This window comes from Pelecanus crispus, chromosome 11 (genome assembly GCF_030463565.1).
Source record: "Pelecanus crispus isolate bPelCri1 chromosome 11, bPelCri1.pri, whole genome shotgun sequence".
NCBI lineage: Eukaryota > Metazoa > Chordata > Aves > Pelecaniformes > Pelecanidae > Pelecanus > Pelecanus crispus.
In genome coordinates this window covers 18,229,334-18,240,363 of record NC_134653.1, presented here as the reverse complement: position 1 = coordinate 18,240,363, position 11,030 = coordinate 18,229,334, and the positions used below count along the sequence as shown (strand labels likewise).

The following is an 11,030-nucleotide window of genomic DNA, read 5'->3' as shown; positions in this document are numbered from 1 at the left end:
CCCGCGCCAGGGTGGGCATCGCTCGCGCTGAAGAAATACAAAGTCTTGGGAGGCTCAGGGAGACCAGGAGACGGAGAACCTGCCGAGAGCGGGACGTGGTCCTGCGTAAGGGCGTTTCCAATGCACGGTGCCGATGGCGGTGAACCCCAGATATTCCAAGCTTGGGCTATCAGAGTTTTTTTGCCGCCTGCAGCGACGAGTGGGGTGGGGAAGGGGTGAGGAGCCCGATCGCTGCGGGTAACTGAGGAGGTACCTGTCCCCGCCTCTGCTCACCGGCGCGTCCCGCCCGTGGGGTGGCTCCGCCGGGCTGACCCCCGCGGTGCTTGGCGCTCCGAAGGCCGGCGGGGAGCAGGCGGGCTCTGCGGCGGCCCCCGGCTCCTGCCCCGGGACGGACCGCTGCTCCCCGCACCGCGCATCCCCCGGGGCAAACCCACCCGCAACCCCCGCGTGGGCCTGGGCCCACGGGCCGGAGCGGTGCCGGTGCCGGGGGGGTGGGCAGCGGGGGGCACTGTCCGAGCGGCCGGGGTGGGGAGCGCCCCGCACCCCCACCGGCGCCCGGGGGAACGGCGGCGGAACGCCCTCCCTCCCCGGCGGCTGCGGGGCGGTGCCGGTGCCGGGCGGAGCGCGGGGCGGGGCGGGGCGGGGCGGCGCGGGGGGCGGCGGGGGGCGCCGCTCTCCGCTCCGCTCCCTCCGCTCCTCCGCGGCGGCGGCGGGGCCGCGGCATGAGCCCGGCGGTGCGGGCGGCGAGCGGCGCGGCGCGGCCCCGCGCGGGGGGCGGGCGGCGGCGGCTCCTCTCCCGCCGAGGACGGGGCGCGGCGGCTCGCCCCACCGGTAAGGCGGCGGCGGCGGCGGCGGCGGGGAGGGGGCGCCGCCCGCTCCGGTACCGGCCCGCGCCTTTGTGGCGGGGCCGCCCTTTGTCTGCCCGCACGGCGCTTGGGGGGGGGCGGCGGCGGCGGCGGTTCCCCGCCAGCCAAAACAACCATGACGGTACAACCGGGGCTCCGGGACGAATGGCGGGGGGTCTCCTCCCGCCGCTCCCCGCAGAGCCGGGGGGGGTCACCGGGCGCTGCGGGCGCTGCCCCCGGGGGCTCGGCCGCCTCCCCGGCGGCAGCGCGGGGTCCCGCCGGCGGCCGCCTCCCGGCGCCGCGTCCCTCCTCCGGCCGCCGCCACCTGCGCCCCGGCCCGGCCCCCGGCCCTGCGGCTGCGGGGACAAACTCGGGGCCGGAGACGGAAGCGGCGTGAGTCACACTTGAAAGGAGTTTGTGCCGGAGCGGGGACGGAGCCGGGGGCCGGCGCGGCGGCGGGGGGGCTTGTGCCTTGCACTTGTTCCGGGGCCGCAGGCGGGGCCGCTTTCCGAGGGAGAAAGGGGTCCCGGTGAATTCGGGGGGTGGGGAGGGCTCTGGAAGGATGCGCTGAGGTGGAAAGCGGCTGGGGGCAGGGGAAGGGGAGCAGGGAGGGGAGAGCGGGCGAGAGGCGGCCTCGGGGGCAGCTCAGGCCGTCTCCCCTCGCCGTCTCCCCTCGTCTCCCCTCGCCGTCTCCCCTCGTCTCCCCTCGCCGTCTCCCCTCGTCTCCCCTCGCCGTCTCCCCTCGTCTCCCCTCGCTACCTCCTCTTGTCTCCCCTCTCCACGGCAGCCGGCCTCCAGCCCGCACCAGCCTCTCGCCGGCTGCGGCTGGGGAGCGGGAGCGGGAGCCTGACCCACTTTCCTCCAGGTCCGGCCTCGCTGGCGCTGTGGCCGGGCGATGCCAGCCGGGAGCCCTGCCGCAGCTCGGGGACGGGTGAGCCGCACGGGGGGCCGCAGCGGCCCGGTCTCGGCACCCCTCTGCGCTGGATCTGGCGTCGGGGTGTTGCCTGCTGGGAGGCGAAGCCTCGGATCGGGTGCCCATGTGCCGAGCCCCTGACCCTCCTGGCTCTTGGCGTGACCACGGCGTGGCCGTGAGCGGGGTGTTTCCGTACCCTGCCCGGGATGCTGCGGGAGGAGGCTGCCTGGGGGGCACGAGAGCGATGGCAGAGGTGGGAGAGGTGGGAGCGTCACCCTTGGTGGAAGCTGGGGTCAAGGCGGGGGCCACTGGGGTGATGCCCAGGCTGCGGGGTTACAGCAGCCCCACCGCGTGTAGAGGCTGTGAAGCCCCTCGGAGCGGAGACAGGGCCGGTTTTCGCGGCAGGGTGATGTGTCGCGCTGCCCCCGAGAGCGAGAGGGGCCAAGGGGCCGGCTGGCCCTGCCCACGGGGACCGGGCGGGCGACGGGCAGGTGCCGCTCGGGGCGTTTGTCTTTGCAGATCCCAAACGTGTGATACTGCCGGCGCTGGTGGAAGAGTTTTGGGAGGGAGATGATGACAGGCTGATGAAACCAATCAAACAATGAAGTAATCATAAATCCCCGGTGCCGGCGGTGAGGCGCGGCGAAGGCGGGAGGAGCTGGAGGCTGGAGTAGCTGAGGTCCTAACGAAGCCATCCCGCTCATCAGGAAAAATCCTGGGAGGCCAAAGTGCTGAGAGGCAGCCAAGGTCCTGCCGTCAGGGACTGATGGACGGAGACGGCACGGTGCAAACGAGGGCAGGGAAAATCCTGCTGGCAGCTCTGGCAGAGCGGTGCGGAGGGCATGGAGGATGGCAGCGGGAGGGGAGAGCAGTGGCTCCCTGGGGAGCGGCAGCCGCCTGTCCCTCGGGAGGATGGCAAGGGCTGTCAGAGGAGAGAGCCCAGGCACTGCTTTATCTACTCTTCCCAAATTTTTCTTGTGGAGGCTGTCTGTGAAACCTGCATCTCGGGACCAAAGGCCGAAGAAGCTTGTCACGGGCTCATGGCTGGGATGGGAAATGGCTCCTGCTACGGGGGATGCTATGGATGCGTGTGACAGGGCCTGACCCTGCCCCACAGCTGAGACGTCCCTGCCAGGAGAGCAGCTCCTGCCTGCTGGGAGCCCGCGCACTTCTGGGCATTTGTCGGCTTTGCCAAAGCCAATCCTGGTGCCGGGCAAGGAGATGGTATGAGAAACTCCAGATAACTGGGAATTCGGTGCCATCGTGTGGAGAAGTGTCCCAAACGGGGAACACTGGGAAGTCACCGTTGCTGTGGGCGCTTCGGCGGAGGTTTGGTGCTGGTTCAGGCTTGTGATGCAAGCAGCACTCGAGCATTTCCCAGCGCCTTCCCACTGCCATGGAGCCGGCAAGAGGCGAGAGGACATGGAGCCGTGCCCCATCCGTCACCTCTGGGGGATGGCTGCTCCTCCTGGGTCATGGGATGCTGGCAGAGGGGCTGTTCCCGAAATGTTGCCCACCTGCAGCCGCTGGCTGGTTTCCGTGCTGTGCGCGACCAGCCACCTCCCAGACACACTTGGCTTGTCTTGAGCAGCTTTGGACGGCCCTGGGGCAGCACGTGGGTGAAGGGACCCTCTCCCCACCCACGTTTCGCCGCTCTTGGGTGGGGTGGGAGGCAGTGGCCAACCCGGGCGCAGGGCAGTGCTGCCTGCAGGCAGCCCCCTTGTCCGGCCGGAGGATGTCCGGACACGGCAGGTACCTGTGGCTCTGAGCCCCTGTGAGATGCCTGTTCCTTGCCCCATGCCCACAGAGACATCAGCCTCGTTAGGTGAAGGTGCCTTTGTGAGCCCTCCCTGGGTGCTGGCGTGCCGCTGCCCCCGGAAAGCGCAGCTAATAATGCCTCACACCAGTGCGCTGGTCCCAGCGGCACGGAGGAGATGAGAGGATGTCCCCGGAACGGGGTCAGGCAGGAACGGAGGCGGCAGAGGCTGGAAATGGAGTGGGGTGCTGGGAGGCAGCGGCTCAGCACAGGGCATGGCCGAGGCACTGCCTGCCCCCTCGCCCTGGCAGCACCTGGCCGCTGCGCGGGCAGCACCGGGGCACTGCGGGAGGTGGGGGACCGGGAGCGGGGATGGACCCAGCGAGGCCAAATGCTCGCTTGGAAGTGACTTTGCTGGCTCAGCGGGTGGTTTGGAGAAAATAGGGGAGGTTTGGGAGCTGGCTGGGGTGCAGAGGGAGCGAGCTCCCTCCTGACAGGTGCCCTGGCCTCCAGCCTGCCAGGCTGGGGGGAGTCGGTGTTACTCGCTAATAACTAATGCCAATTACACCATAATTGATGAGCACGCTTCTGTTTTAGTGAGCATCACAGTGGTGGGAGGGTTTGGGGATGGGGGGAAATCAAAGCTCTGCAAAATACCTGTGGTGTAGCCAGGGCACCCGCAGGGGCAGGCCTGCACCTGCCCCGCTGCCGGGTATTTCTCATTTCTCCCCTCTCTAAAGAGAAATCTGGGTCTTGTAGAGACCCTAACCCTGCCCTACATGGTTTTTCCTTTTGTATTCCCAATTCCTTGCCCCAGAGCAGCCCATGGTGTGAGTCCTGGCCCCTCACTGGGCTTCCAGCATGCCGCCTTGCTGTAGAGACCCCTGTGTTGGGCTCAGCCTTGAAACCCTTTTCCTTTGACCCCACTCAATAACTGGGTTGTTTTCCTGACCTGTCGGTCTCTCATGTGGCTGGAGGGTTTTTTTTCCTCCTTCCCCTCTTAATTTCCAAGCAGCCGCTGCTCCAGCAGCCTCCTCTGCCAGGTGCCTGGGGCAGCTCTCCCGGGCAGCTTCTGCTCCTCTCAATGAGCTCTTAATGAGTTTGCAATTACTTATTGGCAGAGCCGATGCGCCCAGGGCTGGGCGTGCAGCAGAGCAGGATGTGGAAGAGGGGAAAGCATCCCCTTGCAGGGAGCGGTGTTGGGGTGGGAGCAGGTTAGCGGTGCTGGCCCCGGTGCCTGGTGGGATGCTGGGCTCCGGATACGGGATGCCATCCTCCTGGGAGCTGCTCCACGGTGTTGGGGATGGAACCGGGGAGCTCTGGGGAGAGGAGCGGCAGTTGCCGACGGGAGACGAGTGGCTGCCTATAAATACCTGCCAGGGAGCGAGGAAGAGGTGGGTGGATTATCCTCCTCACTCAATGAGATAAATGGTTCTGAAGCTTAAACAGAGAACAATTTTAGTCTGAATAGTAGGAGAAATGGTTCAGGATGCGGAGATGAAGGCACAAACTACCTGCAGTGAGTGGTGGGGTCCCGGTGCCGCTTGGCAGCATCTTTGCTGCCCCTTTGCCATTGCCTGGGGTCTTGTGCCACAGGGGCCTTTGCCGGGACTCAGCTGGGATGTGCATTGTTCCCCCCTGCTTTTAAAAGCTTCTTCTTCAAGAACACCCAAAACAACTGAGCTGAGGAACCATGCGCCAGGAGGGCGGTTTTGGCTTCCTTCGGGCACGATGCTGGCTCCTCTTCCCCAGTGCTTCGGGGCTGTGCCGTGGAGGTGGGAGAGGAGCTGCTGTGCTGGGAAAAGGCCCCATTTCTGCTCCGGTTTGACCTGATCTGGCACACGGCTGCACAGGCGGTTGCGTCGGCAAGACTGGCATGGGCACAGAAGGCAGCCAAGGATGTGGGACCTCGACCCCGACCATGCCAGGCTGGCGGCATCTCTTGCCACATTGGCACCATCCCCTGCCATGCCCCCCTGTCCCCCTGACCCCCGCTGGCCCTGTGAGCCTGCAGAACCAGCTGGAAATGAGCCCTCGCTCCCTGTCCCCACTGCTGCCCCGCTTTGTTGCTTGCATCAAAACCAAAGTGTTTTCAAAAGCATTTCAATTTTTAATGAAAACTTCTGCATTTATGCTTTTTTTGGCCTCAGCGCATTGGTATTTTTGCCACCATCGCTGTTTGGTTTTCCGCGGCGTTGGTGTGCTCCTGTTAGCCTTGACAGAGCAGGGTGCGTCGCACTGAGCCAGCAGGAACGGAGGCACCGTGGCAGGATCCCAGCAGTGCCCGCATCCCCGGCAGCACGGCCCCGTGCCGGACCTGCTGACCCGCACCGCAGCAGGTTTGCCTGTTCCATAAAGCACCGCAAATGCAGAAGCCACAGCCCTGGGGTGGCTGCGAAAGCCTGGCAGGCAGGCAGGGGACTTCGTGTGGTGGGACACCCGTTTCTGATGGGCATTTCTTGGTTGCTGGTCGGAAAGGAGCTGCCTGGAAAACCCAGCAGGTTTATCCAAGGGAAAAAGCAAATAGCCCTTGACCTGGAGAGCCCTTTAAGCAGCCATCAGTCCTTCACCTCCTCTCTCCCATCCCACCGGCAGGCTTTTTTTCTCAAACCCCAACTTTGCTGATTTGAATAATTGCATTTCAACACAGGTTAATTAGGAGACATTGACGAGCATGATTGTAAATTCAAGCGTAGACAGAATTCTTCTTGCAGGATGCTGGGAGCTGTTTTTAGTCATGTATCCATCGAGCTGCTGCGCTGATCCACCTCCACCTCCAGCACCCAGACGCTGAAATGGTGCTCCTCTTCCAGGAGGCCAATAAAACACTATGGAGATGAGCTGCTTTGGAGATCTTATGAGTCAAGCCGTTACATTTTTGGAACATCATGATGTTGAAGTTCCTTTTCTATTTTTTGCCCAACTTCCCAGGAAAAAAAAAAAATTAAGAAGCTGAGCTCTGCTTTGGGATGAGAGGCAGCACAGTGGTGGAAAGAAAGGAGGGAGAGGTTGGAGATCAGGCTCAGCCTTGTTGGGAAAGGGCTGGGAGTATCCTCGTGCATTGGGCAGGACCCTGACTCCAGGGTGCTGCGGGTGCTTTGTGGCTGCCCATGGGGTGTCTGGCACCATTTGGGGTGGCTGTCACAGCCCCTGCATGGCCGTGGCATGGGGCTCAGCCTATGGGCATCACCCGGGCTCCCTTCTGCAGTGGGGCAACTTGTGCACACCCTCCAGCACAGTGTGCTCAGCCTCCATCTTTCTCAGCCATGGGCTCGCCACCTGCAAACCACACCATACGGGTGTTTTGTGGGCAGCGAGCCTACGGCTGCAGCCGCAGAGCGCCTGCACCACTTCCCCAGCTGCCTGCGCTCCTGGCTCTGTCCCGGTGCCGATCAGACCCCCGGGCACCGTTGGTCCCAGAGGCAAGAGGGATTAAATTTGAGCGGGAGATTTTTCCCCCCCTGGTGAGACGCTGCATTAAAAATCTAAATATAAACCAGCACCCGCTCGGCTGCTGTCCCATGATTTTTGTCACTGCTACAAAATCAAAAGCAGACGGATTTATCTGCCAAGGTACACACTGGCCGTGGGGGGCCCATGTCCCCGCTCGGGGCTCGCGCTGCGCAGGGTGGTCACACTGTGCTCTCATGCGCGCTTGCAGCGCAGGGCAGCTCAGTAGGGCATGGGGTTCACGCTCGTGGGGGATGATGGAGGGCAATGCAGCATCCTGAAGACATCAGAGGAGATCCCAGGGTGGTTTCGCTGGTGTGGTGGGTGAGTCCAAGCTCGGCTCTTGTTGCAGGGATGGCAAGGGTGAGGAAAAACTGCTGCTGGTTTGTCGGGAGTGAGGGACGTCGGCGCTGTTGTCCGTGCGCTGCTGGCCAGGCTCTGCTCCAGAGCATCTGGCACCCTGGTGGGGGAAAGCCAAGAATCAGTGCTGATGGATGGTCAGAGGTATATGGCGGAGTGATTTGCTGCAGAGCCATTGTGTCCCGCTCGGTGCCTGTGGCACGGCCCTGGCCCCGCTCCAGAGCACTGCTGGCTCGCAGGCAGGCTTGGCTCTGGAGGGGGCTCTGGTGCTTTGCAAAGGTGGGAGGGTGGAGGGGACAGGGCTGGCTCCTGGGGTCCCCACTGGGGACCGTGGCAGCAGTGGGGAGCCCCAAAGGGCCTCAGCTCCCATCCTGCGCGGTGGCTGTGAACACACCAGGGTTGAGGAAATGTGTGTGTGCACATGTGTCCCCCCATGTCCCTGCCCTCCTGGGTCTGCCATGCCCCGAGCCCTCATGTTGCCCCCAGACATCCCCCTGAGTTGGAGGCGTGGGGGCCACTGCACCCCCTGGCCCTGCCCCGCATGGCTGCAGCCCCTGCAGAGGCTGGAGCATCCTCTCCAGAGCCATTGGGTTGGTGGCCCCTGGGGACAGAGGGGTGGCACCCAGTGGGTGCTGCTCAGCACCACCCTCAGCAGCCTGGTGCCCCTTTGCAAGGCACTGTGGCTCCCAGCCCCAGGGATGGAATGGGACGCGATGGGGCGCGGTGGCTTTGCAGCACCCACCAAAAGTGGTGATGTGCCTCTGCCTTGCAGCGCAGCCATGAGCGCGGGTTCGATTGAGCAAGAGCCGTCACGCAAGCTGGCCTGCTGCGGGGTGCCCCTCATCACCGAGGACATGCAGTCCCTGGCCATCCGCACCCTCTCAGGCACCGACATCAGCAAGCACTATGACCTCATCCGCGAGCTCGGCAAGGGCACCTATGGCAAGGTGGACCTGGTGTCCCACAAAAGCACAGGTGAGGGGAGCAGGGGGGGCATGGGGGACGTGGCTGCGCTGGGAGCAGGGTGGCCAACACGTCCCAACCATGCCCCGGGCTCACCCCCATCCCTTACCCACTGCAGGCACCAAGATGGCCCTGAAGTTCGTCAACAAGAGCAAGACGAAGCTGAAGAACTTCCTGCGGGAGTTCAGCATCACCAACACGCTCTCCTCCAGCCCCTTCATCATCAAGGTCTTTGACGTGGTCTTCGAGACCGAGGACTGCTACGTCTTCGCTCAGGAGTATGCCCCTGGTGGGGACCTCTTCGACATCATCCCGCCACAGGTGGGAGCCCCCACCCCTCCCATAGGAGCCTTTTTGGGCTGTGGGGGTGCGGGGGCTCAGTATCCCCATGGCGCTGAGCAAAGCTGCCTCTGCTTTGGTGGCCATGTGGGGCTGCCACATGCAGGGATGGGGCATCCCTATATGGGTTGGCCCCAACCACAGGCCCCTACAAGCAAGTCTGGGACCCATTACCCCTCCCCTGGGGTGCCCCGGGACCCATCACCTGTCCGTAGAGTGGTCTGGGACTCATCACGCATCCCTAGGGTGGGCTGAGACCCATCACCCATCCCTTGGGTGGCCTTGGACCCATCACCCATCCCCTGCAGGTCCTGAGACCCATCATCGATGATTTAAAGGTCTTTTCCAACCTAAACGATTCTATGATTCTATAATTCTATCCATCCCTGGGGTGGCCTGGGACCCACCACCTGTCTGTCGCAGAGAGCACCCCAGATAAAAGCATCCGCGACTGCGTTGGATGTGTAATAACATACGGATATGGCGGTCCCCAAGCTGGGTGGGATCACCACAGGGTTTGGTGGCGGGTGGCTGAAGCCATGTCCCCATGCCCACAGGTGGGGCTCCCCGAAGAGCTGGTGAAGCGCTGTGTGCAGCAGCTGGGCCTGGCCCTCGACTACATGCACAGCAAGAGCCTGGTGCACCGGGACATCAAACCGGAGAACGTCCTGCTCTTTGACCGCGACTGCCGCCGCGTCAAACTGGCCGACTTTGGCATGACCCGCAAGGTGGGCTGCCGGGTCAAGCGCATCAGCGGCACCATCCCCTACACGGCGCCTGAGGTCTGCCAAGCCGGCCGGGCGGAGGGCTTTGCTGTGGACACCAGCATTGATGTCTGGGCTTTTGGGGTGCTCATCTTCTGCGTCCTCACCGGTAACTTCCCCTGGGAGGCGGCGGCAGCTTCTGACGCTTTCTTCGAGGAGTTTGTGCGGTGGCAGAAGGGGCGGCTGGGGGGGCTGCCCTCACAGTGGCGGCGCTTCACGGACAGCGCCCTGCGCATGTTCCAGCGCCTGCTGGCCCTCGACCCCGAGAAGCGCTGTCCCGTCAAGGAGGTCTTCTACTTCATCAAGTGTGACCTGATGGCTGAGGTGCGGCGCCGACCCTCCTACCGCTCCCGCAAGCACGCTGGGGACAAGCTCCCGGCTGGTCCCCATCGCCACGAGGCGGCTGGCCCCTGCACCCCTGCCCCACTCAAGAGGACCGTCCTGACCGAAGGGAGCGGACCCCGCAGCTCCGAGCCGAGCGCGGCCCCCCCGGGGACGGCAAGCAGGACAGACGGACGGCAGGACAAAGGCAAAGGGCAGATGGTCCTGGCCACAGCAATAGAGATCTGCGTCTGACGGCGCCGGGGCGGCACGCGGCGGCCGCCCATCCTGTCCCCCTGCCCAGGGGACAGGGATGGGGGGGGTTGCTCGTGGTGGTGGTGCAAGCTGGGACCAGGCTCCAGGTCTCCCAAAGCAAAAAAAGAAAAGAAAAAAAACGAAGAGGAAAAGGACAAAACTGGTTGCGCTCCATAGCGCCAAGGATGCTGATCCCCCCACCCCGCCTGGGTGAGGCCAGCAGCAGGAGCCCGGCCAAGGGTACCACTCACTGCTGGGGAGGACGTCGGTGCCCCCAGCCCCTGCCATGGCCATGCTGCCCCCCTCCAAGGCTCCCACCGTGGTTGCATGAAGAAAAGTCTCCCAATACAGGGAGGAAGAGCTGGGAGAGGGGGCGCAGGGGGGGCTGTGTGTGTGCGGGCCACCATGCAGGGGTGGGGGGGGGTTCGGGGCAGCCAGTGCCCACTGGCTCTCCCCCACCCCCTGCTCCTGGCCAGGGCGAGGGAAGGCCGATGACCCCGCACCATGGAGGAGGCCTTTGGGGAGGTTTGGGTGGATGGTGATTTGCCCCCTTCCACCGGTCCCTGTCCTGCTGGTGAGGACCGGGAGGTGATGGGGAGCCGGGGGGTCGCCAGCAACCTGGGACCCCTGGCAGCCCCGGCTGCCTCCCTGTCGCGGGAGGTGCTGGCAGCCATTGATGTAGCAAGTGTCCCTGTCTGTGTGTCGTCGTGCATCCCAGCCGCTGGCAGCCCCTGTCCCCACCTGTCCTGCCCCGCTGGGCGGCCGTGTACCAGCACCAGACCCCCGGCCGGAGGGACCGGTCCCCTCCCAGCTGGGAGCTGTGCTCCAGGCTTTGGCCGGCGGCCGCGGTGCCAGCTGTCCCGTGGGTTGGAAGTTTGGGGACAGGCTGGCTCTGCTGTGGCGGTGTCCCCTTGTCCCCTCCGCAGACTTTTTGTACCCAGGAACTGGAAAAGGTGGTGGTGGCACATCTCCAAGGCAGGACCTGGGGAACAGGGGAGGGGGGCTTCAGGTGGCCTCCTGAAGGCCCCCATGGCTCCCTGCGCTGTCCCCATCACCCTCCTTGC

The 11,030-nt window shown here is 64.5% G+C and overlaps 1 protein-coding gene across 1 annotated transcript; it reads left to right on the top strand.

Annotated features, from left to right (window-relative positions):
- The first annotated feature begins 722 nt into the window (after positions 1 to 722).
- On the top strand, positions 723 to 9,966 carry SBK1 (SH3 domain binding kinase 1). Its single transcript, XM_075719065.1, has 4 exons — positions 723 to 831; positions 8,102 to 8,299; positions 8,406 to 8,608; positions 9,184 to 9,966. Exons 1-4 carry the CDS (start codon positions 723 to 725, stop codon positions 9,964 to 9,966), a joined length of 1,293 nt encoding a protein of 430 aa, XP_075575180.1.
- The last annotated feature ends 1,064 nt before the right edge of the window (positions 9,967 to 11,030 follow it).

Coding starts and splice junctions, on each gene's coding strand:
- SBK1 (XM_075719065.1), top strand. CDS start 723: ATGAGCCCGGCGGTGCGGGCGGCGAGCGGCGCGGCGCGGCCCCGCGCG. Junction 832..8,101: donor CGCGGCGGCTCGCCCCACCG/GTAAGGCGGCGG, acceptor CTTGCAGCGCAG/CCATGAGCGCGGGTTCGATT. Junction 8,300..8,405: donor GGTGTCCCACAAAAGCACAG/GTGAGGGGAGCA, acceptor TACCCACTGCAG/GCACCAAGATGGCCCTGAAG.